The sequence below is a fragment of the Jaculus jaculus genome, chromosome 10 (genome assembly GCF_020740685.1).
Source record: "Jaculus jaculus isolate mJacJac1 chromosome 10, mJacJac1.mat.Y.cur, whole genome shotgun sequence".
NCBI classification, from domain to species: Eukaryota; Metazoa; Chordata; class Mammalia; order Rodentia; family Dipodidae; genus Jaculus; species Jaculus jaculus.
This window is the reverse complement of record NC_059111.1, coordinates 116,390,330-116,413,731: the sequence shown is the minus strand read 5'-3', so window position 1 is coordinate 116,413,731 and position 23,402 is coordinate 116,390,330. Positions and strand designations below refer to the sequence as shown.

Below are 23,402 nucleotides of genomic sequence, written 5' to 3'. Positions count from 1 at the left end.
GGGAGAGGGTGAATTTAATCACCCATTTTTTGCTGGGTGAACTTCAAGAACTGCCTCACACACCCAAGATGGCGTCTGCACATGGTCGTGGGCATTGCACTGTGAAGAGCAAAGGGAAGCAAATCGAACACAGGCTCTGCATTGGTACTGCTGTCACCTGCTGTCGGCAGCCAGGGCAGGGGCTGGGGCCTGGCATGCTTGGCACCAGAAGTAAATTAGACAGCTATCTGTGGGATGGAGGCCCTGGCACACCCTGAGGAGCTCCAGAGCTGCAGGCCTCCCTGCTGAGCTCACTACCCCCAGAAGGGCACCTGGCACCCTGCAGGTGCTGAGGCACAAAGACCAGTTGTCCCCCCTGCTGCCAGGTGCCAGTAATGCCTCACAGCCTGCTTGAGTGTGTTGGGCAAGTTTTCTACCCTGGAGCTACAACCTCAGCTGGACAACTGAACTATTTCTAATACAAATACACTACAGCAGGTTTCATTCAAACCCACGACTCTTCAGATGCAAACGGCTGAGTGCATGAGCTGAATCCAGATGTTGTGTGGCCCCATGAACTTGGTACCCATACATTTTTAGTTCTGGTTAATTGTTAATAGACAATACTACTATGTTGTCAACTTTAACTCTCTTACTTAAAAAGTAAAGAGATTGGTAGGTTTCCTAAGCTCAAATTCCATTCTGGGATGACAAATGACAGTTTTCAGCAGTGGAAACAGCCTTTGTTGTACCTGTGAATGGAGAAGAGGGAAGCATCACTCACTGCTGGGACAATATCCACAGTCCCAAGAAACATGTACATAATTAAAAGATCCTGGGGGCTGGAGATGGCTTAGCAGTTAATGTGCTGGACTGCAAAGCCAAAGGGCCCAGGATCAATTCCCCAGGACCCATGTAAGCCAGCTGCACAGGGTGGCACAGAAGCCCTGGTGCATCCATTTTCTTTCTCTGCCTCATTCAAGTACATAAATAAAAAGAAAAACAATTTTTTTTTAGAGGATCCAGAGAATGCCATCTCCAAGATCAAAATTTCCTATTAAATCAGCTGTATTTTATTATTGAGACAATCAGTGGTGACATACTTGGGCTGTAAGGCCACTGAGAAATCCTGCTGGAACTAAGCTAAAAACCTCCTCCATGTAGACCAACTGACAAGAAAGCTGGAAGAAGCCATTCTGCATGCAGTTCAATGGGAGAGAGAGAAATCACCAGTGAAGATACTCAACAGTGGACAATGCAAGCCTTTTATTTGGCCACCCAGGTCAAATGAGCCAATGGGAGCAATAGTGGCACACCTGTCATGGTAGAAACCAACTGCTCTCTAATTGGACTGGAGGCACACTCCATGGTAGGGAACACATCCCTGGTACTGAAAACCTCAAACTGGCACCCACACTCAGCCAGAAGAAACTCTCAGAAGAGGACAGGTTTCCTTAAGTCACATCAAGCAGCACAAAGCACTAAGGTTTGCAGCTGTTTATTTACAAGTATACATTTAACACAATGAAATAAACACTGATATATTGAAGCCTAGTTAATAGTAGTGTAACAGTATGTATCATTTTGATGATTACATTATTTTAAACAACAAAGTACACTGAAAAATTAATGCCGATAAAATTCTTGGTCATAATATTAAGAAATACAATATATAAATTGAAAATATGATTGTTTAAAATTTGAAAATGGAAGTGAACTCATTTGGGTAGAGTCAGACATTAACATAATCTGGAAGGGAAGGAGCTCTGACCCAAACAGCATCTTAACAGAAGAGAAAAGAAGCATGGCAGATGGTGAGGACGGGGCAGTCTGCCTCTTCAGGAATAGTGGATTTATTCCCAGCGTCCACGGCTATCACATCACTGTGCACGAAGACTTCCCCTGTGAAGCTGCCCCATCCATCTTTTCTGCCTCCAAAATTATCCTTTTAAAAACATCAACAGCAGTCTGAAAAGGTGAAAACCAATGCCAGTATTAGTGCTCAAGGGGACCTGATGGCACTTCACCGGGGGATGAACTGAGGAAGGAGGCCAGAGGGCCAAGGCCCACATGCCACCATCTTCTTCCACCCTCTCCCAACCCCGGTCCTCCCTGGTGGCCCCTGGGTATTTGGGGTTCCTCTATGCTGGGGCTCATTTCTCAAGTGGACCCTGCAGCTTTTCCTCAGGTGCTTGGGCGCCGCAGGACTCCAGCGGGGAGTCCTCCCTGCTCCTGCACACCTCCACCCTCTCCACCCCAGGCTGCTCCCACAGATACCCGCGAGGCAAGCCTTCAAGCACCTGTGCCCACTTGTCCTGAGCACCACACCATGACTTTGCCCACTTCATCTAGCAAGCTTCCTAAAACACCCACCCACACACCCACTCCCTCCCCTTTCTGAGTCCCAGTCTCCCTTTTTCTAATGACAGTCACCACAATCCTGGCCTCTGAGTCCCAGGTCTTTCCCACCAAGGAGGCAGAACGCTCTTTCTCCATGGAGGAAGAGAATGATAACCCTGTCCTTTTAAATGCAGCCGCTGTGCCGTGAGGAGAAACACCAACAGAAACAAAACCCCCAATGTTCTCAGAAGGCAGGGCTGGCCAAGCTCTCCATCACCCATTGCATCGTCTTCCTAACTCACTTACCTCCCTGTCTTGAGCCTGGCACTGCCCGGCCCCATGCAGGGCCCATGTGCGGCTCCTCTCACTTTCCTCCCGTCCTGTTGCGAGCCACTCCTCGACCTTTCCCCAGTCCACCACGAGGCCTTTACTAGTTTACATTCTTCCTGGCCACAGCTCAGCCACAGGAAGCTCAAGCTGCAACCCCAGACCCTATCGGGTCTTAGAGCAGGCCATCTGGGCTGACCCCTCACCCCAGGAAGTCTGTGGCCACGCTCCAGTCCACCATAGCCCTTCTCAAAGCAGAAGCTCCTTTCATGAGAGAACTCCACCCATCCTCTACTGGCCAGAGTGCAGTGCACCCTCTGCCTCGCTCCTGTCACGTGAATGGGAGCCTGGCTCCTGACGGACTGCAAGCCAACCCCAAGGGTTCCGACCTGCCCAGCCTGGCTCACTCTGCCTGGTTACCAGGAGCACTGCAGAAGAGGGAGAAGACTGGATTAGATTTCAACTGAGGCCCAATGCTTACACTACACCAAGTGTGGAGTGAATTTGAGTTCAACAGATAATTTTGAAAGCATCCACTAAAAATGATTTAAAAATGCAGCTATCTTTTGTTTACTAATCTCTTCTTTTTAATCTGATCCTTACTGCCTGCACTCTGTAACGGAACTGATACAGAGAGACTGAGCACCCTTGTATCTGAGCACAGAAAGAGTGGGTTCGACAGGCTAAACAGCACACTCCACATCAGAGGAGAGAAAAGTGAGTGAGTCTACCCTGGATCTCAGAACCAATTAAAGATTAAGAAATGACCCTTCAGGCTGGGTATGGTAGTGATGCTTTTAATCCCAACACCTGGCAGGCAGAGGTAGGAGGATCACTGTGAGTTTGAGGTCACCCTGATAGTACATAGTGAATTCCAGGTCAGCCTGGGCTAAAGTGAGTGAGACCCTACCTTAAAATACCAAGAAAAGAGGCTGGAGAGATGGCTTAGTAGCTAAGGTGTCTGCCTGCAAAGCCAAAGAATCCTGGTTTGATTCTCCAGGACCCACATAAGCCCAATGCACAAGGGGACGCATGCATCTGGAGTTATTTTGCAGTGGCTGGAGGCCCTGGTGTGTGCTCCATCTCCCTTCCCCTCCCCCCGTTTCTCCCTCTCAAATAATATATATTAATAAAAAAATTAAAAGTAAAGAAAGAAGACATGGCTATTCAGTTCAGCTGGATGAATGAAGCAGGAGCCCAAGAAAAGATGAAACCTGAACAGAGCTTCAAAGACCCTGGTTCACACAGAGTGAAAGACGCAGACGGGTGGCACTGGTTGTCACCTTGCTGGCCTCACCAAGCACAGCTAGCCAGCCTCACTTACAGAGTTTAGAGTTTCCTGAGAACAATGACACTTATCCCAGTGAAGGGTCAGATAAGGTCACATGATAGTAAACATCTAGGCCTGCCTGCAGCCTGCAAAGCTCAGGGCAGCACAGGGGAGGGGGTATGAAAAGGGAGGCGTGACGCTGGATGCTGCAGGTCTGGGCCACGAACACACCCAAGGAGAAAGCAGCTCAGTAAGGCCTTCCAGAGCAAGACCAACCCGCCCCAGAGGGACACCGTAGGGCTGGACTGCCATAAACTACTGCTTCATCGTTAATGTTCAAACTGCACGTGCGTCTCGCTCTCTGCTGCTCTGCAGGGAGGAGGTTCAATCAAGTCTTCTTTTCCATGCCTTACTGCTGTACCAGCCTACGTGCACAGCAATGGCAGTAAGGATGCAGTCACAAACGTAGGGTTTCCTTCATGATTAAATGGTTTGTCCAATAGCACAATAGTCATTGAAGTTATAAAAATGTCCATCTTTCTCTAAAGCACCCTTTTAGCTTGGTGTTAGAAATGTCAGACAGAGGCTGGAGAGATGGCTTAGCCAGGTTAAGGCACTTGCCTGCAAAGCATAAACAACCCAGGTTCGACTCCCCAGGTCCCACTTAAGCCATATGCACAAGGTGGCGCACGTGTCTGGAGTTCGATTATGATGGCTGGAGGCCCTGGTATACTAATTCTCTCGCTCTCATTTAAAAAACAAACACCCCCCACCAAGAAAAGAAATGACAGGTATCTAAAAATGAAACAGCCATGACAGTCACATGTAAAATGCCAACTAAGGAGTATATACTGGCAAATGACTGCACAAAATCAATTTCAGAAACTATGTACCTGATTTTCTTTAGCAGAAGATTCCAAAAAAGCTGCGTTCCAAGATTCTGCCAAAGCTTTTCCTTCTTCATAACTGATCACCCTAAAGGAAAAAGAACAATCTAAGTCTTTCTTCTTTATTTAAGTAAAACAGCTACAATTAATTTATGGAACAGACTCCAGTTGGATCAACTTTCTCATAAAGCAGAAGCACACTGCTGAATATTAGCCAGAAGTACCTGGGAGTGCTGAGCTGTGCCTGGGTTGGGGAAGAGACAGGCATCACTGTGGGGTCACCTAGCTCCACACGCTCCTAGAGCTCCAAGAACATGACTGCACCTTCCTGCACTGCGGTCTCTGTCACAACTGCCTGCCTCACAGGCAGTGTTTAAGCGCCCATGGCCAGGGGAAAGTGAGCTGTGCATGGCTGCTCCAGGCTCCTCTTCCTGCTTTGGCCTTGGGCTCCTTTGGCCAATACCCTTCCCTTGAACTCATCGCTGACTCCAGCCCAGAACTCAAAAGGTACTGTGTGAAAACAATGAATGCTACCTTTGTCTCAATAGATGACCTCAAAAGAATTTTCCACTCTGCTCCATTTCTACAGAACTGTGGCACTGACACCATGGGGCTGCTTCTGGGGCACATAACCACAGGGCCTGTGCCACATTCAGAACATGGACCAACAATGGCAACTTAGTGATGAAATCACCTTGGACTTGAAAGCCACCTACCTTTCCATATGCAGGTCTTTCTTATTTCCAACCAGCATAATAGGTATTCTATCATAAGAAAGAAAACAACGTGAGGATGCCAGAGCTCACTGCTGAGGAGATGCTACTGCAGGGCTCACTTCACAGAGAGAAAACTGCATGACTTACTGTACTTTCCCCACCATGTCCAACAACTTGCCATGGATAACCTTAATAACTTCAAAACTAGAAAAAAGGACAAAAAGCAGGCAATCAGACATCCACTTTAATGTTTTACAACTTAGATGTATAATGGGAAAAATTCAAAACACTACAGACTAGCAATTTTAATATACAATAAGCACAAAGAATGACTGACCTTTTTTGCATGTAAACCTAGCAGACAGTTAGGAATCCTTTCAGAGAATATGCAAAGTGAAATAGGTTCACACCATTTAAATGGAAAGTCCAGAACATTTCCATTGGCAGGCCAATCATATGAACATCAATTTTAAGCTCAAAATTCATCCAAACTAACCGGGTGCAGTGTCTCTTGCCTTTAATCCCTGCACTTGGGAGGCAGAGGTAGGAGGATTGTTGTGAGTTTGAGACCACCCAGAGACTGCACAGTGAATTCCAGGTCAGCTTGGGCTAGAGGTGAGACCCTGCCTTGGAAAAACCAATCAAACCCATCCAAATTGTTCAGATTAAAGTTTGTAGGCCTTTGGGGCTAAAGAGATGAGTCAGGTTGCAGTGCAAGCATGAAGACCTGAGTTTGGGTCTCCGACACCCACACAAAGGCAGGTGCAGTGGCATGTGCCTGTAACCCCAGCCCTGGGGAGGTGGTGACATGAAGATTCCTAGGACTTGCTGACTAGTTCATGTAGCCAATAGGTGAGTGACCCTGTCTCAAAACTAATCCATAAAGCCAAGCATGGTGGCGTGCGCCTTTAATCCTAGCACTCAGGAGGCAGAGGCAGGAGGATCGCCATGAGTTCAAGGCCACCCTGAGACTACATAGTGCATTCCAGGTCAGCCTGGGCTAGAGTGAGACCCCACCTTGTACAAGAGTTGAAATGCCCAGCAAGATGCTTTAATTAAAAGAAAAAAATAGTTGATTCACTATTTATGGTGCTCTTGTAGTCAAAAAAGAAAATAATCAACTCCCATGTTATTAAGTAGACAGTGACTTTATGTATAAACCCAATTCACATGTTGTCTACTAACAAACACACTAGACAGGCAGAAAAGTAAGATTCTATCACTACTGATCAAGAAATCTCATATAATCAACCATTTTACCACTTTCAAACACTAAGTCATTTGGGGAAATGTGCGTGCACACATACACACAGGCACTCAGAGAGCAAATGTACACATGCTGAAGCAATCCATGCACACATACTTCAGGAGTTAGCAGCGGGTATCCCCATTGCTCTTTCCCAGGAACACATAGTTCTGGTACTTAGTTTTGATTCAGGAGTCAACTTTCTTCAAGGATTAGCAGTATAGGGTCTGGTCACAAGAGTGGTCATAGTACCTATACAGTTTCCAGTTCCATGTCAAACCTCAGAGTATAATTCCTTATCACGGATAAAAATACTAAGAGAAATGCTCACATGTGTATGGGGGGAACGACTGCAATTTTCGTTGGTAGCAGAGCTACCAGCTGTTGAAGTCAGGTTCGCTGTGCTGGCAGAAATCACCCGACCAACAGCAGCTTTTGGGAAAAAAAGATTTATTTTGGCTTACAGACTCTAGGGGAAGCTCCATGATGGTAGGGGAAAACGAAAGCATGAGCAGAGGGTGGACATCACTCCCTGGCCAACAGAAGATGGACAATACAAACAGGACAGTGTGCCAAGCAAGGGGAAACTGGCCATAACACCCATAAGCCCGCCCCCAACAATACACTCTCTCCAGGAGGCATTAATCCCCAAATCTCCATCAGCTGGGAACCTATCATTCAGAACACCTATGTTTATGGGGGACACCTGAATCAGACCATCACACCAGCCAAAGGTGGGTACTGACACCTGAAACCCAGTGAGGGTAACTGAGGAACTTTTTTTTTTTTTTTTTTTTTTGAGGTAGGGTCTCACTCTAGCCCAGGCTGACCAGGAATTCACTCTGTAGTCTCAGGGTGGCCTTAAACTCCTGGCAATCTGCCTACCTCTGCCTCCTAGGTGCTGGGATTAAAGGCATGCACCACCATGCCCAGCTTCTGAGGAACATTTTTAATTTTGTATGAACTATGTGTACGCAGATGCACACGGACCCCTCCACGTATATGTGGAAGACATCAAGTGCCTTCTTCCCACTCATCCACTTAACCCTAACCTGGAGCTCCCCACCTCCTGGTTAGAATATGGTGACCAAGGAGCCCCAGGTTTTCTTGCCTGTGCCCTGCTCAGCACTGGGGTTACAGGAATGTTTGACTACACCCAGCTTGTTTTGTGGGTGCAGGGGATCCTAACTGGGGTCCTTCTGCTTGTGCAGCAAGTGCTCTTGTCCACTGAGCTATCAGCTCAGTAACCTCAATTTTTAAAATTTTGTTTAATCCTAACAACCACGATTAAACAGCCAAATGGAGAGCTATGGAACACTTCCATCGCTGTAGTTCACACGGAAGAGTGCTGGGCTGAAGTGAAGATGCAGACACGGGTCACAGGAGGTCACACACTGTCTGCACAGCTCAGGCAAGTGTGGTTTTACTTCTTTGTCATTTGACAGCTTTCTATGGAAGGTGAGAAATAAAACAACTCTAATGAAGGATTTCTTTTCTTTTTGTGTTTTTTTTTTTTTTGAGGTAGGTTCTCGCTCTAGCCCAGGCTGACCTGGAATTCACTATGCAGTCTCAGGGTGGCCTCGAACTCATGGCATTCCTCCTATCTCTAGTCCCCGAGCCTGGGATTAAGGGTGTGCGCCACCACGCCCAGCTGGTGAAGGATTTCTTAAGGTAACAATTAAATGAAGACTTGAATTATTAAGAAGGCAGACAATGTGGCAAAGTCCCCAACACGTCACACAAACGGTGCCAGCTAGCCACCTAATTTAATTTCCTCCATTGACACTGGTATTTGCAGTCTCCAAAGACAAGCTGCACCCAGAGCTCTGCTGGTATGCCAGCCACAGACACTCCTCCTCCTGAGAGTGGAAGCCAGCTCTGCCAACGTGTGTGGCTACAGAAGAGCCCACTTCTATTACTCCCACTTCTTCCAAACGCCTTACTTCTTAAGTTTTCAGGACATAGCATTCAACAAATCAAGGTCCATAAACTTTAACAGAAAGTGAATTACATATTAATATGCCCAAAACATAAAATCAATTTATGCATTTTTCATGTGCAGTTGCTATTTAGGCAGAATTAAGTGAGAAAATCGAAATTTTTAACTATCACTTTAGTTTAACATTCATCTACTGGGACAGTATTCCCTTTAATAAGATAACCACTAAAACATTTACTGCAACAAGTCTAATTGTTACAATTATTAATCTTGTTATTTATTTATTATTAACTCAGCACAATCTTTTGAAATGCTTCATGCTAGCTATGGACAGCAAATCAACTCAAGTAAACAGTCTTACCTTTTGATTGATGTAACAGAATACACGAGGATATAACCATTAATATCTATGGAGTATGTCTGAGGAAAAATGGAATATTCATCCTGCGAAAGGAAAACATACCTTTAGCTAGTTTTCAGTGTACACACCACGTGCATCTCTACGAGTGCCTCTTCACTCGCACTCCTCATTTTTGAGATGGGGTCTGGGCACCTGGAGCCCACCAATTTGGCCAGGCTAGCTAGCCAGCAAGCCCAAGGACCCTCCTGCCTGTTTCCTCAGAGCTGGGATTATACACATCACTGCACCTAGCTTTTATAGGGACGCTGGGGACCTGAACTTAGGTTCTTGTATTTGTAAGACAAATACTTTATTTACCCACTGAGCCACCTCCCCAGCTCACAGTAAACAACATTTACCCAAAGTTTTCTATGTATTACTCAGAGAAACCTAAATGAACGCAGATCACAGTAGTACCCCAGAAATAGCGTGGGCACTGAAGATTAAACTTTGGGGGCTGAAGAGATGGCACAGTGGTTAAAGGCGCTTGTTCACAAGGCCTGCCGGCCCAAGTTCCAGTTCCCAGTACCCACATAGACTCAGATGCACAAAGTGGTGCAGGCATGGAGTTTGTTTGCAATGTCAGGATGCTAATTAATTAACAAATAAATACACAAACATTTAAAGAAGAATTGAGCAGGTAAGTGAGCAGACACCATAAAGCTACAATGATTAGCTACTTCATACGCTGACTCATAAACAAACTGGCTGGGGAATAGGAGACCAAATAAGTATGCAAATTAGACATAACCTACTGTATATGCAAATTAGACACAACCTACTGTATCTCAAATCAGCGAGAGAGAAAAAGTAGCCAGACAAAATGTGCAAGTACAAAAAAAAAAAAATGTGCAAGTACAGAGCCCTCATGGGATTAAGATGGGTCTCCAATTTGTACTCTGGCAGAAATGTGTTCATTGAGAACTAAGGATGTCAAGAGAAACATTAAAACTATGTACAGCAAATAGAAGAACAGCAAACTGCAAACAAGACTGAATCTCAGAACACACATAAATGTTACTGTCTTCATCTATTAAATTAAACAGCAGAGTTCAACCTCAGCATAGGAAAGGTGGCAAAGTCCATGGACAAACAGGAGAACTCACAGAAAGGATCAAAGCTCCTGATAACACACAAAAGTCAGCCTGGAGAGGAGGCTTGGCAGTTAAAGCACTTGTTGGCAAAGCCAAAGGGCCCAGTTCCCACAGAATGTTGGAAACACAAGGTGGCGTATGCGTCTGGAGCTCGTTTGCAGGGGCTAGAGGTCCTACTGGCCCTCTCTCTCCTCCTCTATCTGCCCCCCCTCTCTCAAATAAATAAAAGCATAAAAGTCACACTGGGATGTGAGGTTTCCCTTTCCAAACTGGCAAATATTTAAAGACATAATCACATGCTTGGTGAGGGGTGGGAAAACAGCACTGCTATCTGTTGCTGGCAAAAATGTGGACTAAACCTTGTGGAATGTCACAGCCACAAGATTCCCTTCCATATATACTACTCAAGTCTACAGTGACAACTAGGCTATTCACTGCAGCACTGTTAGTAAGGAACAAGACTGATAACAACTAAATCAGTAATTAATTTATAAGACAGTCAAACAGCTGGGGACTATGTAGCCTTGGGGAAGAAGACACAGATATATGGGATAATCTCCCAGATGGGATATATATTATTTTTGTGCAAAAATACTATATTTTGCATATTTGTAGTATAATTCTATACCACAGCAATAGGATAATATTGCATTACTTCAAAATGTATTATTATTTATAATTCTAGCTAGAGAGATAGTCTACAACTGATTAACAAGGACTGCTGGGGTACAGGAAGATGCTGAAATAGCCAGTGTAGAAAAAACACATTTTATTATTAAGCTTTTTGTAAAATTTTATTTTTTTAACTGTGTGCACTCATATCTTTTTATTTTATTTTAAAGAAAATATCATACTAAAGGGATGGCAGTGGATAAAATATTTGCCGTGCAAGCAAGTGTGAAGACTAGTTTGGGCCCCAGCACCATGTAAATGCTGGGCACAGTGGTGACAGGGCTCAGGTGGCACAGGCAGGGATTCCCAGGGCAATATGCCTAGCTAGACCAGGTGAATCAGCAAGCTGTGTTCACGTGAGACTGCTTCAGCATATAAAGTAAACAGCCAGAAAGACGCCTGACATCAATTCCTGGCCTTCCCTCCTCCCACGAGTGCTTATATCCAAGTATACACACAGTGTGCATGATCCTCACCTTCTTCCTCATTTGAGCCATGGGTTCTTGTTCATACTCTGTTCATGAAATTCTAGGAAATTCTCCTATCTCCACTTTTTGCAGTGGATGCACTGAGATTACAGAAGCCCACCACTGGCTTTTACTGAACTCGGGTTACTCAGAGTTATATGACAAGTACTTTATCCACTGAGCCATCTGCCCAGTTTTTTTGTTGTTGTTTTGTTTTTGAAGTAGGGTCTCACTGTGGCCCAGGCTGACCTGGAACTCACAGTGATCCTCCTACCTCTGCCTCCCAAGTGTTGGGATTAAAAACGTGCGCCACCATGCCTGGCTCCATTTCTTTATAACACACTTTTTTCCCCCCCTGCAACTTCATTGTTATTGTTGCTGCTGTTGTTTTGATGCAGAGTCTCACAGCCCACCCTGGCCTCTAACTCATTTAGCCAAAGATGTATTTCAGCTCCTAACCCTTTTGCTTCCACCTCTACAGAGCTAGGATTATAGGTCCGCTACTACTGCACCTGGCTTGCAGCTCACATTCTTGAGGCTAGGCAAGGTAGCTCATATGCCTATAATTATAGCATTCAGGAGTCTTAGGTAGGAAGATCACAGCAAATTCAGTGAATTCAAGGCCAGCCTGAGCTACAGTAACCTCTTACTTGACAACACTCAACCAAGAGCTGCTTGTAGAATAAAAGGATTTATTTCAGCTTACAGACTCAATAGGAAGCACCATGACGGCAGGGAAAACGATGGCATGAGCGGAGGGTAGACATCACCCCGTGGCCAACGTAAGGGAGACAATACGAACAGGAGAGTGTGCCAAACACTGGCAAAGGGGCACTGGCTATAATACCAATAGGCCCACCCCCGACAATACTCGGCCCCCCGAGCATTAATTCCCAAATCTCCATCAGCTGGAACCCTAGCATTCAGAATACTTTAGTTTATGGGGGACACCTGAGTCAAAGCACCACTGGTACCCAGCACCTGTTGTAGTCAGGAATCCCACTAACCTGAAAATCTTCCTCTGTACTCTTTCTTACAAACTGAAACTAAGCCGTGCGTGGTGGCGCACGCCTTTAATCCCAGCACTCGGGAGGCAGAGGTAGGAGGAGCGCCATGAGTTCAAGGCCACCCTGAGACTACAGAGTTAATTCCAGGTCAGCCTGGACCAGAGTGAGACCCTACCTCGAAAAACAAAACAAAACAAAACAAAACAAAAAACAAACTGAAACTAAGCAACTTCTATTTAGCTCTGCTCATCATTACCCCTAGCTGAGCACGGAGACAGTCACACACCACACAAAAGCACTCCCAGTCAACGGGAGAGCATGTATGCAACGGTGGTCCTGTAAGATTAGAACTGAGCTGTAAACTCCCTATTGCCAAGTGATCTTGCAGCCGCCCAACACTGCAGCACAGTGCATCACTCTGTGATTCAAAAGGTTGTGCTTCCAATGATGTCAAAGTATAGCGCACACAACTATGTACTGAAGGTCATTTGATTTTAGTAGCAATATTTCACTATGTAGTTGCAGTCTGCCTTTGTGATAGATACTCTTGCCTTAAGTTTTGGGAATGCTGGGGATTACAGGCATGCACCACCATGCCCAGCTATGTATCACATATGATCCTTGATGTGGGTAACAATCTTGGTTTTTGTATTCACTACACTCTAAAAAGGATGGAAATGTGTCCCAGTGGTGATGCCATTTTACACTGGCAGCACCTTCATTTATTGCATCTCTGGTTGTATTATTTCTCTCTTGTGCTGGATTTACTCTCACGTTACTTTGTTCATCATGGCCCACAGAGCAATACTCTATGTCATCTAGGTTTGTGTCAGTATACTATGATGGTCACACAATGGCCAAATTGCCCAAGCTCTTTTGTTCAGAATGCATCCTTGTCATTAAGTGACACATGGTTTCATAGTTATGCATATAAACTACAAAGTGAAGAGAACTTGCTATTATGTATTGCCATGTAACAATTTATACTGTGAACTTACACTCCTAAATTTGTAGATTAGTATGTAAATTTATTATTTTGGAGGGGATCTTAAACATGTTCCTCAGGCTGGCCCTGTGACCTGAGGCCCTCAGCCTCCCAAGCATCTGGGACTATAAGTGATACCACTGAGAATGGCTATAGACTACCTTTAAATTATGTGTCTCAAGCTGGGTGTGGTGGCTCATGCCTATAATCCCAACACTGGGGAGGCTGAGGTAGGAGGATTGAGTTTGATGCTAGCCTGGGGTTTCAGAGTTAATTCAGGTTAGCCTGAGCTTGAGTTGAGACCTTGCATCAGGGAAAAAAAAATCTCTTCATAACCTCCGCTTAACAAGTGTTGACCCTAGAACAAGAACTAACCCAGTATGAAGCCAAAAGTAGATGAACTGTAAGCTCTCCTCACAGTGAGGGACAGAGCGCGGCAGGAGGCGGCCCAGTCAGGAGAGAGCTTGCTGTATCAACACGTGGATCTCAGTTTGGCGCCCACATAAAAGCCGGCCATGGCAGGGCATGGTGGCCAGCTAGATACATGCATGAGTGAGCTCTACGTTCAGCAAGACTCAGTCTCAAAAAATAAGGTGAAGATTAAAGAACGTACCTGACACTGACCTCTGACCCTCATAGGCATGCACATACATGTATATACACACACACGAACATGTACACACACATACACCACACAAACAACTTTATTGTCTGCCAAATGTGAATATAACCTATAAGAACTATTAGCATGAGAACAATTTTTTTTAACCTTTGTTTGTTTGTTTTGTTTTTTGAGGTAGGGTCTCACTCTAGCCCAGGCTGACCTGAAATTCACTATGTCATCTCAGGGTGGCCTTGGTCTCAGGGTGGCCTTGAACTCACAGAGATCCTCCTACCTCTGCCTCCCAAGTGCTGAGATTAAAGGCGTGTGCCACCACGCCCGGCTAAGAAGAAATTTTTAAAGGAGCCAAATCTGGTTATTATTTATTCAGTAGTAACAGAACCAAAGGAACAATAAAGCTGGTTATCCAAGCACTGCTCTTGGACTGCACACTATACACTCACTCCCTGCAATGTGACACTGTCTGTATCTACATAGCTATCATTAAAACATTGAAAACTGGGCTGGAGAGATAGCTTAGTGATTAAGGTGCTTGTATGCAAAGCCAAAAGACCCAGGTTTGACTCCCCAGGACCCAGATGCACAAGGTGGCACATACATCTGAAGTTTGTTTGTAGTGGCTGGAGGCCCTGGCATGCCCATTCTCTCTCTCTCAAATAAACAGCCAAACAAACAAACATTGAAAACTGATGCCCAAATACACGTCCAAGCTTTGGAATAAAGCAGTCCCTTGGAGAAGCACATCTGTGTTGATATGGAAAACCATAAGACATTTCCTTTCCAGCTCTGCTGGTGTCAACATGCACACCCCACTCTTGGCTGTCACTGTCAGTTGAGGGGCACTGAGTCCCCATCAATTTATGGAAACCTTGCCCTACCTGTCCTGTGCAGGCAGGCAGGCAGATGCCACCATTTCCATCATGTTATAGAGGCGGGCACTAGGAAAAGGCTCGCTCATTCACTTTGGTCCATGGATAACAGTTATGACTCAAACCTGTAGTGAACTCCAGACTCCAGTACTAGATACCCACTGGCTTAACATAAAGTGAGTTTCTACAGCAATATTGAATGAAGTGATTTATCAATTTATGCCACCACCACTCTCACTTCTCAGGAGCTTAAAGAAGGCGCCAAGAAAAAAAAGGTATAAAAACACACAAATCTTTTTTTTAATATATTTTATTTTTATTTATTTGAGAGAGATACAGAAATAGGGGGAGGGGGGAGAGAGAGCGCGCGCAAGGGAGGAAGAATATGGGCGCCCCAGGGCCTCCAGCCACTGCAAACGAACTCCAGATGCGTGTGCCCCCTTGTGCATCTGGTTTACATGGGTCCTGGGGAATCGAACCTGGGTCCTTTGGCTTTGCAGGCATGCGCCTTAACCGCTAAGCCATCTCTCCAGCCCACAAATCTTTTTTTGTTGTTTTGTTTTGTTTTTGTGAGATAGGGTTTTACACCAGGCCAGGGCGACCTGGAGGAATTCACTATGTAGCCTCAGGGTGGCCTCAAACTCATGGTAATCTTCCTACCTCCACTTTCCAAGTGCTAGGATTAAAGGTATGTGTGCGTCACCACATCCAGCTAAGATCACACAAATCTTGGACCAGCAGTATCTTTACCAGCAGGCTCCCTACACTAATGCGTCCTGGTTCAGGCAGGGCATGGTCTAATCATCTTATATAAAGACCAACAGGAACCCAAGGAATCCCACTCAGATCCCTGCCAAAAAAAAGCCCCTCTGTGAGTTCCAGGAGATGAGCTGGCCTGTGCCATGCTTCCTCAGAGACTGTGACTATGCCCCTTGCTCCAATGTGGCCCAACATACATTTTGTCACAGGAGCAGGCCTCCTGCAGGGCAGAGCCCAGAATGGCCCCGATGGTAGAGAACTACCAGCACATCTAAAGCAATATCTCCACAGGCTCCAAAGGTACAGGTGAGAGAGGGAGGTAGGTGCCATGGCGCTAGCAACACGCTTAGACATACAGTATTTTCTTCCAGGACAAAACTTCAGGATTTCTCCTGTGCTAACAACACCACTCAGTTGAGCTATTTCTTGCTTCTCAAGGGGAGCCATACTTTCCTTCTATGCTCACTTCAAAACAAAGCAGAGGGAATTCATACCCAACCCACAGGACAAGTCCCATTATTCTAGGTCCATTCCAATATGCTGTTTCTAGGAAAAAAGCCTTCATTCAATTTGGAAAAGCAGATTAGACAACTCACCCTCCTGCTGGCTTGACCCTTTGTCATTATAAACTGCAAGGGCAGGAAGAGTCAGGAACCGAAATCCCGGTGGAACTAACAGAATGGTTTCTAGGAAAAGCAGAGCTGGTGCCATGGAAACAAGGCAGCTATACCGTCAAAGGCCTTTTTGTTCCTTGAAGTACTCTTATTTCTCTCTCTTGCCCCCCCTCCCAGTTCCCCCAGCAATCCATTCCACAAACCACTGCTACACTGGTAAACATGCATGTATCTTTTCTTTTTTCCTCCTGATGGAGGGAGAAAGGAAGAACTAAATCTGGGTTATACCTGCTATCCTCAAAAATCAGTATCAATGCTCCAGTGTCTCAAACCCAAGCATCACACTTATTAACTATAAAGGCAGCACTCAAACTGGGCCTTGGACCCTAACCAGGCTAGTGTTACATGGCCAGATCTCTGTAAGGCAAAATTGCCTGTTTCTGACTTCTGCTCATTCTGAGAAATTCCCCCATTCTGTTCTTCATGTAGCAGAATGCATGCTAGGAAGGAAGGAAGGGAATGAATATTCTTTAATGTGGAATTAAAGTTCAGAAAACCACTATCCTTACAGCGACCCTCACAATGTGAACAATGCATGTAAAACAATTCTGAAACAGGAAACAAGTTACTTGGATACCTGCCATACGTGGGGGGGGGGGGGAGGAGACACAAAGCACACAGACGTTAGCATTCTGTGACACGCACAAGCAAGCAGTGTCTGGGTATGTGGGGCTCAGCCACCTGAGGCCTGTCAACATGCTGCAGATTCTGAGGTTCCAGAGTCTCTTACCTGGCCAGCTGTGTCTACAAGTTGAAGATGATATTCTTGTCCATTTACTGTGATCAACTTTGTGAAAGCTATTGGGAAAAAGAATATTAAATATATCACTTTAAAACACTTAATGTTTTAATAGTAACAACTGGTCAGAACCCCTAAAAATCTCATAAAAGATCCCATGAGTTGAAAAAGAACAAGTCTCTTGAGATGTACAGATTCTGTTATTTTCCTTATTTAGCTAGGGCATGCTGGTGAAAACCAAATTTGGGTAAACCTTGAATCTTTTCCAAAGAACTGTAATTAGGCAATAATTCATATCCCATGAAAACAATCTTGTGTTCCGCAGAAAGTGCTTCCTACTGTGAGTAAACCACACTACATAGAGCCTGAAGGCTAAAATAAACCAAAATTAAAAAAATATCCCACTAACATATATAGGAGGTCCAGTATTAAGAGTACCGACAGCTAATATTAACTGAAGTGATAAGAACCTTAGTACCCCCTCCAAAAAAATTTTTTTTAAACTGACAGATAAAACAGCAACCAACAGATGCTCTAGGCATCCATTTAGGTTAAAGAACCAAGCAACTGGTCACAACTTTACCCTACAACTCAGAATTAAGGGTAGCAGAACCATTAGCAGGAACCATTTGCGGCCCTGCACAGAAGCCGAGAACTCCCCCGTCTCTGCGGCAGGCCACTCTCCCAGCCAGCTCTCCTGTCGGATCTAGGCCCAGCGGGAGAAGCAGAGGGACACAAGTCCCACTTTATCCCACAGCCAGAAGGCAAAGCAAGAGCCGAATGGAGATTGTTCAAGAAAACATAAGTGACAAGAACACCAGAGCTCCCCTCTGAATCATGGGAGAGCGCTACACTGGCACCACCAGCTTCTAATTCAAGCAGGGCTGGGAGTCACAGGCCAATGGCTATACTGGGCACTATCTGACCCTTTTCTGGAAGACGTCACTCTGAAGAAATAGGTAAGCCAGATGAAAACTGAATTAAGAATATTTCAAGACAGACAACATCCTATATAACTGGCTTCTAAAGCATTCTTTTCACAGTGACCTTTCAGACTTGGGGTCATCTTGGCAAGCAGGAGATTTCAATCACCACCAGCCAGGGGGCAGTCATGACGCAACCATGAGCAATTGTTCCGTTAGAATTTGAAAGCACATTACAGACTCGAAAATCTTGTAAGAAACCTTAGTGAGCAAAAACATGAGGGGCATTTTACTCGAATTAAATAGTGGTGGTTACAAAATAAAACATAATTGTTACGCCCAGATTACTGAAGCACACACATGTTCCTTTAACAACCATTTCCTGAGATCGCACTCCACAAGCAGCACTCACTGTGCTAAGTACTTAGGGGGCTGTGAGCTCCTGACTCAGTCACATCTCAGTGAAGGAAGAAGACACATATCACCAGGTAGAAATTACACAGCAGTGAAAACAGCCACAAAAATCAAGGCTGAAGCTGAGAGAACAGGCAGGAACAGCTCATAGGCTGCTTACAGAGTCTGAATGCTGTGGTGAGCTAGACTGTCAACATGACAAGTACGAGAATCACCTAGAAAGTGAGCCACTGGTCAAGCCTGAGGAATTTTCTAGATTAGGTTAATGGAGTGGGAGGGCCACTCTAACTGTGGGCCTGAACCACTACATGGGCTGAGTCTTGGACTGTATAAAAAGGAAAAAGCAAATGGAGTGGTGTCTCATGCCTTTAATCCTTGAAGTGCAGAGACAGGATGAGAATCGCCATGAGTTCAAGGCTAGTCTGGGCTACAGAGTGAGTTCCAGGTCAGCGTGGGCCAGAGTGAGACCTTGTTTTCAGTTACCACATAGTAATAATAATTTTTTTAAAGTAGAGAAAATGAGCTGAGCACAGGCATTTACTACCATCCCCTGGTTGCAGACAGCGTGAACAACCAGCTCCGCTCCATGCTCGGCCCCCTGCATGCCATCACGACCACCGCCTCAAACTGCAGGCTGCAATCAACCCTGCCTTACGTTGCTTCTGGTCTGGTGTTTAGTCACAACAGTGAGAAAATAACGATACAAATGCTTGTTCTGAATGTGATAAGAAATCAAGTGTGTTGAAGAGAATGGCTTGATCTAGTTTAAATTTTTTATTTTTAATTTTAGAGAGAGCAAGAGAGAGAAAACAATTGGCATGCCAGGGCCTCCGCCACTGCTATCAAACGCCAGATGACTGCAACACCTAGTGGGCGTGTGTGACCTTGCATTTGCCTCACCTTTGTACAAGGGTCTGGAATGTAGAATATGGATCCTTAGGTTTCACAGGCAAGAGCCTTAACTGCTCAACTGTGTCTCTAGTCCTTGATCTGATTTTTAAACTAAAAACATGCTGGTGACATGAGTAACAAGTAAACATGAACACAGGCAGGGGGGTACAAATCTCTCCCAGCACTTAAGAAGCGGACAGGAGGATCTCGGAGTTACAGAACAGTCTGGGCTACCTTGTAAGACTGTCTCCAACCCTACCCCCCAAACTAACAAAGGGGTACTAGGTGGGAGCCCACAATACAGTGACCAATGTGGTAAGTAAACAGAACTTTCCATCTTAACACCTAAAATACCCCAGGTGGACTAGCAGTTATTCACTACTAAAGGCTTCCATGAAGTCTGCCACAGGCTGTGCTTGACAATGCAGTGAAATCCTCGTCAGAATTTCATCCTTCATAAAGTGGATAGCAGAGGTTGTAAACTGCTCTTGTTCTTGCTTGTAAATGACCCCAGCAGTTTAACTTACATTAATTAGGCTGTTAGGTTAACACTATAGTAGAGATAATAGAGCACATTTGCATAAACGGTATTTCTGTTCTAAAAGGTTCCCCAAACTAGACAATATTTATTATATATGTGACTTCTATTACACCAATTGTAAAGATGATAGGGGCAGAATTGTTTTTACAGAGACACTTCACAGAACATGTTACCCCTGACTGTTTGCTATCAATAGGCTGCTGTATATGATAGATGTCAGTGTAAAAAAAAAAGAAAAAAACTGAATTACTACACTATTTCCAGGTCTCGACTAGTGCTTTTTTGGCTTTGTGAGATGGGGTTTCATTAAGTAGCTCTGGCTGGCCTTGACATGCCACCACTCCTATAATCCCAGAAAAGTCCTAAAACCAACCATATATTTATGTTGCTAGTAGCACGTTCATGCTAACCTTCCTTTCAAGTTCACTGTTATCACGGAAAGTTGTTTTCCTAACAAATAGTGAGAGGATGGAATAACGGCTTCCATCCTGTTAAGACTATGAAAAGTATAATAAATACATTACTGGGAAGGATCACTTGACCACAGAAGTCAGAGATCAGCAGGGACAACGTCAAGAATACCTTCCCCTCACACATTTAGGGACTCATCATTCTGCTTCTTAATAAAGTCAAGCTATACGGGCCGGACTCCTGATCCATTACTGACCTATAATGTACTTATATACAACATCACCACCTTCACTCAAGTTCAATTTTAAAGGACACAGGATACATAATTATAAAACCAGTTATGGGCAGAACTCACCAAGAAAATTTGCGCTAGGCTACAAATAAAATTTCTAAGTAAGTTTTATCTTCTCTTCTTTAGCAAGAGCAAGAGAGAGAGGGAGAAAGGGAGAGAGAATTGGCATGCCAGGGCCTCAGCCACTGCAAGCAATCTCCAGACTCTTGTGCCACATAGTGGGCATGTGCAACCTTATCCTTGCCTCACCTTTGTGCTTCTGGCTTATGTGGGATTTGGACAAAGATTGAACATGGGTCTTTAGGCTTCACAGGCAAATGCCTTAAGGACTAAAGCCATCTCTCCAGCCCATCTTTTTTTTTTTTTTTTTTTTGGTTTTTTCGAGGTAGGGTCTCACTCTGGTCCAGACTGACCTGGAATTAATTCTGTCATCTCAGGGTGGCCTTGAACTCATGGCGATCCTCCTACCTCTGCCTCCCGAGTGCTGGGATTAAAGGGGTGCGCCACCATACCCGGCTCCATCTTTTTTTAAATTTTATTTTCATTTATTTGAGAGAAATAAGCAGGGAGGGAGAGAGGGAAGGAGCTGGACAGAAAGAGAGAAAGAAAGAGAGAGAGAGAGAGAGAATGGGTGAACTAGAGTCTCCAGTCACTGTATACAAACTCCAGACATGTGTGCCCCCTTGTGCATCTGGTTTCTGTGGGTACTGGGGAATTGAACCTGGCTCAGACAGCTTTGTAGGCAAGCACCGTAACCACTAAGACATCTCTTCAACTCATGCTTCATCCTTTTAAGACCATAAAAATTCCAGTTTGTTATGTTTAGCAAATATTAAGGCCAAGATCTCGTGTTCTTACTGTAGAGGACAGAAAGCCAAGGTTTCTGCCTAGCATTCAAATGAACCTGCTCGTGACACCAGTGGGGCTACTTTCCAACCCAGGTCTTTGCAGTCAACTTAACTCCCATCAGGTTTCCTTATAGGCCACTAGCATGCCAGGAACGTAAGCATAATTTTAAGCCAATGGTAGGGAAACTTTTCCTGTAAAGAACCATAGAATAAATATTTGGGGCTCTGCAGCACACATACGGTCTGCTGAAGCTATTTAAGAACTCTGTTATGGTCCAATAAAAGCACCCACATATGTTATATAAAGGAGTGACCATTGCTGTGTTCCAATCAAATTTTATTAGGACTGGTGATACAGCTCAGTGGTGGAGCACATACAAGGCCCCTGGGTTTCAGACATAGTGTGAGAGCCTAGGGCTGAGGAAATGGGTGTTATATAAAGGGCTTGGCATGTGAACATAAGTATTGGAGTTCAGATCCTCAGCACCCAAGTACAAACTAGACAAGGTAGCATGTGTGTCATTTCAGCACTTCTATGGTGAGATGGGAGGCAGAGGCAGAATAAAAGGAAGCTAATGGGCCTGCTAGTCTGGTGAAGGCAACAGTGAACAGAGACCCTGCCTCAAACAAGGTGGGAGGCAAGGACTAATACCTGATGTTGTCTTCTGAACCCCTCACGCTCACGCTTACGCACACACATCCCCATCCATACACACTCAATAATAAAATAGAAACCACTACCACTAAGGACATGTACATAAAATCTACCCAAACTCTAACTACTTATGGATGCTGAAGCTTGAGTTCCTATGTAGCTTTCACAGTGGGCCTTTGGGCATATGTGCTGTAGTCCCCAATGACCCTGTAGTAAGTCAAAATTCAACAATATTTATCCTGCAGGGTTCAGGAGCCAAAACCATGAACCAAGTTTTAAGCTTATGGATTTGATGCACCTCACATTTAAATATATATATTTATTTATTCCTGGTGACAAATTTTACTCAAGTACTAGTCTCAAGCACCTGAAAACTGGGAATATAGATCAATTAATAAAGTGTCTGCCTTGCAAGCATTAAGGCATGAATTTGATTTCCAGACCCTATGTGTAAAATCACCAAGTGTGGAGAAGTGCTCTTGTTACCAGCTCTGGGGAGGTGGAGACAGGAGGACTCCTGGGGTTCTCGCCCAGGTGCTGAGTTCCAGAGATCCATGAGACCCTGTTTCAAAGACAGCGGATGGTATTCCTGAGAACTGAACCTGAGGCTGTCTTCTGACTGCCACGTGCACTCCCCTACCTAAATACATAGAAAAACAAGTGGACCTGCAAACACAGCTAAATACACTGCTGCAGGCCACCGAGGGCTCTAAATCAGTGACGCTGGCTTCCAACAAACCTCTTCCCTGGTTGCATAGTTTCAGTTTATGCTCACTTATCCCCACAATCTTGAAACTGAACAAAGTAAGTTACAGTTAGTGCTGGTCTTGTGCTTGTTTTTCTGCAAGTGATTGAAATGCAACAGGCTTCTAAAGCCAACCTTTGCACAATGCTGCAACCATGTTCCTATCTGAGGAGTCTGCTTCTCATAGCCTCTTTAGGACTGGAACAGGGAGGGTATACCTATAAGGTAAAGGGTTGAGTACTTTTAGTAGAATGACCCCTGCAATCAAAGCTTGCAGGAATACAAAATGATGACTGGTATACAAAGGAAGCCATCTCAGCTCTAAGTACTTGAAATGATACTTACTGTTTTCTATGGTTGGATCATAGGAATCAACAAATTGGCCTTCAACAAACTGAATCGTCAATGAGGACTTCCCTGTAAAAGAGAATAGTTTAGAATGCATTGTTATACCTGTGTAAAAATGACTGTTTTACATTACAAAAAAGCCACTCAAATAAAGAAACTGAGAGCATAAGGATTTACCAACTAAGCAGGCAATTTTAAAAATGAAATGTTTCAAAAAAAAGCCAGGTGTAGTGGTGCATGCCTTTAATCCCAGCACTCAGGAGGAAGAGGTAGGAGTACTGTGGTGAGCTTGAGAGCACCCTGAGACTCCACAGACAATTCCATGTCAGCCTGGGCTAGAGT

At 44.7% G+C, this 23,402-nt stretch overlaps 1 protein-coding gene across 1 annotated transcript in view; it reads right to left on the bottom strand.

The window, feature by feature from the left end:
- Positions 1-1,461: 1,461 nt before the first annotated feature.
- Rheb (Ras homolog, mTORC1 binding) overlaps positions 1,462-23,402 on the bottom strand; it is a 48,378-nt gene continuing 26,437 nt past the window's right edge. The window contains exons 2-8 of the mRNA XM_045161016.1: positions 23,058-23,129; positions 16,984-17,051; positions 9,066-9,148; positions 5,667-5,723; positions 5,520-5,567; positions 4,810-4,891; positions 1,462-1,947 (exon numbers count right to left, since the gene is read on the bottom strand). Of these exons, the coding sequence (XP_045016951.1) occupies positions 1,855-1,947; positions 4,810-4,891; positions 5,520-5,567; positions 5,667-5,723; positions 9,066-9,148; positions 16,984-17,051; positions 23,058-23,129 (503 nt within the window). The 3' untranslated portion in view covers positions 1,462-1,854. The remainder of the gene's footprint in view (positions 1,948-4,809; positions 4,892-5,519; positions 5,568-5,666; positions 5,724-9,065; positions 9,149-16,983; positions 17,052-23,057; positions 23,130-23,402) is intronic.